The 4165-nt window shown below is 40.2% G+C and overlaps 1 protein-coding gene and 1 non-coding gene across 2 annotated transcripts in view; both read right to left on the bottom strand.

Annotated features, from left to right (window-relative positions):
• Window positions 1-4165, bottom strand: part of Capza1 (capping actin protein of muscle Z-line subunit alpha 1) — a 46675-nt gene that overhangs the window by 18549 nt on the left and 23961 nt on the right. Inside the window, exons 2-3 of the mRNA XM_005369769.3 lie at window positions 3071-3134; window positions 1133-1184 (exon numbers count right to left, since the gene is read on the bottom strand). Coding sequence (XP_005369826.1) covers window positions 1133-1184; window positions 3071-3134 — 116 coding nt within the window. The remainder of the gene's footprint in view (window positions 1-1132; window positions 1185-3070; window positions 3135-4165) is intronic.
• LOC113455540 lies at window positions 1364-1470 on the bottom strand. Its single transcript, XR_003376612.1, has one exon. It is a non-coding gene; the product is annotated as a U6 spliceosomal RNA (small nuclear RNA).

Raw genomic sequence — 4165 nt, forward strand, 5'->3', positions numbered from 1 at the left:
CCTGGAACTAGCTCTGTAGACCAGGCTGGTCTTGAACTCACAGAGATCCGCCTGCCTCTGCCTCCCAAGTGCTGGGATTAAAGGCGTGCGCCACCAACGCCCGGCTATTTGTGAAGCTTTATCAATACTTATTAGCAGGCTAACTTTTCTATAAGTAGCAGTGTAAAAAGATTCCACATTATGTCTAGGCATGGTAGCACACACCTGCAATTTCAGCATTGCAGAGGCAGAGGGGCACAGAGTCAGAGAGACAGAGAGGCAGAGGGGCAAAGAGACAGAGGGGCAGAGGCACGACTGCTTTGAGGCCAAGTATTAGGCCGGCCTGGTCTACATAGCAAGTTCAGATCAGCCTTAGCTACATAATGAAACCTTACCTCCCAAAACTAAAAACACAAACAAAACAAAACAAAAACCGTATGAACTAGGAAAATTTTGCTTTAATGAGAAAAAAATCTAGACAAAAACCAAAAATTAGCAATACATTAACTTTTAAGAAAACAAAAGTTTTAGGGGGAACATGTTTCCTCTACCAATTTGAGAGAGAGAAAGAAAAGTAAATAAGACATATGGTTTGGCTATGAAGCATTACCACAAACGGTTCTCAATTGTTTCCTAGGTAACAGCTCTTAGAACAGTTTTCTATAGCTGAAGAGACTGTCTTGGCTTGGTTTGGAAGGTCTAGTCCCCAGTCGGCAATAATTTTAGGAGGTTCCAGAAACATAAGGAGGTAGGCCCTAGCTGAAAAAGATGGGAGGATGTCCTCGGGTTTTACCTTGTGCCTGTCTGTGCTATCTCTGTCACATGTTTGCGACACCATGATGGTCTATCTAACCCTGGGCCAGAATCAATAAGGCCATAGACTATGGACTAATAAAACTGTTAGTCTAAACAAACAAATAAAAAGATAGTGAACTTCATTTAGGACTCACTAACACAAAGATTAACTGCTTTAGTTTGAAGTGTCTCAAAGTAGCTTTGCAAAGTACTAGTTTACTGTCACCACAGATCATCCAGTGGATGAACGAGATTGGTGGTTTGCAGTGCTGACCTGTACTGAGGGCCTCACACACACAGGCTAGTCAAGCTCTCTGTCAGAGCTGCACTCCCAACCGTGGGCTTAAGAGGTACTTACTGTGCTGCCCCTTCCCTGAGGAGATTGTCATTATTAAGTAGTAGCCGGACATCTGAGGAAGAAAGCATTGGAATACATTGAGTACAGAACAAACTCAAGAAATTTTGGTCCATTTCTAGAATATATTTTTAAAATTCAGGGAGTCTTTATGTATACTCCATGTATGGAAATTCTAAACATGCTAACGAGTAATGGACACTAATGTCCATAGGTTCCTATGGAATTATGCCTAAGGTTGAGTCTGAACTCTTTTTTGTTTTGTCATCCTTGTGCAGGGGCCATGCTAATCTTCTCTGTATTGTTCCAATTTTAGTATATGTGCTGCTGCAAGCGAGCACGAGTCTGAACTCTTGATCCTCCTGCCTCCATCTCCCAAGTGCTACGATTACAGGTGTATACAACCATACCTAGCAAAGAACTATGGGAAACTAAGACCTCTTTTTATATTTTGAGTTTGGTCTCACACTGTAGTTCGGGCTTCCCTGAATTTGTAATCGTCCTCTGTCAGCATCCTAAGTGGCTGGAGTTACAGATGTGCACCACCACATCCACCTAATGTCTAATAGATGAAAATCTGGATGAGATGATAAAGGCAGATCTATACATTTATTTAATAACTTTTCTGGTTTTTGTTCTGGAAACAAAGGCTCATTCTGTATCTTAAGCTAGCCTGAAACCAAAGTAATTCTCCTGCTTTAGCCTCTTGGGTATTGGAATTACAAGCAGGAGTCATCATTTCTGGCTGAATCTGATCTTTTTCTTTTTTCTTTCTTTCTTAATTTTTTTAAATTTTTATTTATTATGTATACAATGTTCTGCCTGCATGTGTCCCTGAAGGCCAGAAGTTGGCACCAGATCTTATTAGAGATTGTTGTAAGCCACGATGTGGTTGCTGGGAATTGAACTCAGGACCTCTGGTAGAACCATCAGTGCTCTTAACCGCTGAGCCATCTCTCCAGCCCTCTTTTTTGTTTTTGAAACAGGGTTTCTTTCTGTAGCCCTGACTATAGAACTTGCTCTGTAGATCAGGCTGGCCGTGAACTCAGAGCTCTGCCTGATTTTATTCCAAAGTGTTGGAATTAAAGTGTGCCACCACTGCCTGGATGAGTCTGAAATGTTAATAAACTTCAGATAGAATCTGTACAGGCACAATAGAGAAATGCCCTTTAGTATGGGACTTTGTGAGGAAAGGCAGTGAGAATTGAAGTTTTCACTTATGCTAAAACTAAAGGCATAGGAGGAATCAAAAAGTAAAAGTTTAAAAAGTCAATTTACTGTCATTTTTTTAAAACATGAAGCTATTTAAAAATTCTATTCACTTATTTTTAGTTTTAAGACAGTCTTTAGTCCAAGTTGTATTGGAACTTGAAGTAATCCTTCAGCATCCTTAGTGTTGGGATTGCAGGTGCGAGCCACCAAGACAGCCAGTTTCCTTAAGTCTTTGCTTACTTGGGACTGGCATCCTAATTAATGAAGGAGGCATTCAAAGCTAGAGCTAAATCCTAACTTTTAGATTTAGTAGCTGAGTGGCCTTGAATTAGTTCAATGTTTCTAATTGCCGATTTCTAGCAAAGCTGTAACAGGTCATCAAGAATCAGGAGACAACAAGCACTCACAGCTAGGTGTGTTGGTGTACACCCATGTTCTAGCACTCAAGAGTTCAAGGCCAGTCTGGGCCACAAAAGACCAAAATTTAAAAGGAGAAAGGGTTGGTGAGATGCCTCAGCAAATAAAGGAGTTTGCTTCTAGGCTTGAGGACTTGAGTTCAGTTCTCAGGACCCACGTGGTAGAAGAAGAGACCAACTCTCACAATTTGTCTCCCCCCCAACCAAAATAAATAAATGGAATAAAACTTTAAAAAGAAAGAAAAGGGGGAAAGCTAAATAATGACAATAATTAAGGAAGGCTTAGAACAGCTCAATACTGATCTTTACTTACCATTGAATACTTCATTAAACTCCCCAGGGGGTGCATGAGTGATAAATTTAGCAGCTATGCGTACCTAAAGAAAATAAAATTTATTGTAAGTTTATTGTAAAGAGAAACAAATAGCTGGGCACTGTCTAATCCTAATACTTAAGAGATACAACTCGGAGGATCTTGAGTTGAAGGTCAGCGGGCGATATAGTAAGACTATATTTACCTCCCCCAATCTCCCCCACAAAAGTCCAACACGACAAACAATTTAAAAAAACAAAACCAGAAACATGTAAATGCTGTTAACAGATCATAAAAATTTTGTGTTATTAAAAAAAAAATTCCCCTTCACACACATGCAGTGTCCACAGAGGGCAGAATAGGATGTCATATCCCCTAGAACTGGAGTTTCAGACAGCTGTGAGCTGGCATGTGGGTGCTGGGAATAAAATCCCAGTCCTCTGGAAGAGCAGCCAGTGTTCCTAACCACTGATCCATCTTTCCAGCACCATTGTTTGTTTAAAGATTTATTTATTTTTATTAATATGTGCATGTGTCTGTATATGTGCCTGTATGTTCTGGTGGTACCCAGAGGCCAGAAGAGGGCATCATTGGAGCTGGAGTTACAGGCAACTTTATATAAGTCATCCATTACCAGCAATGCATCTCTGACCATCTGCAAGAGCAGCAAAGACTTCCGCTGGACCATCTCTCCAGCTGCTCTCTGGTTGCTTTTTGCAACAAGATATCTTGTAGCTCAGGCTGGCTCAAACTTGCTGCATAGTTGCTCTGACTACCCTTCCCTCTACAAGGATTATAGGTGTGCACAGCCAGTTCTATGTGACGCTAAGATATAATTCAGGGCTTTATGCATACTAAGCAAATACTCTACCCAACTGAGCTACTTTCCCTGCCTACAATATCTCTTGAAATAAAAATTTATTTAAAGCTTTACTGTTTAGAAGCCTTTAAATTTTCTTTCTACAAAACACCCTAAAGCTGTTTCTATCAATATAGATATACTTTGTACTAACAGTCATTGTGAATTTTTAAAAACATTTATTTTTAAATGTGTGTGTATGTGTATGAGAGAGAGAGAGAGAGAGAGAGAGAGAG

Source organism: Microtus ochrogaster, unplaced genomic scaffold (genome assembly GCF_000317375.1).
Source record: "Microtus ochrogaster isolate Prairie Vole_2 unplaced genomic scaffold, MicOch1.0 UNK60, whole genome shotgun sequence".
Lineage (NCBI taxonomy): Eukaryota > Metazoa > Chordata > Mammalia > Rodentia > Cricetidae > Microtus > Microtus ochrogaster.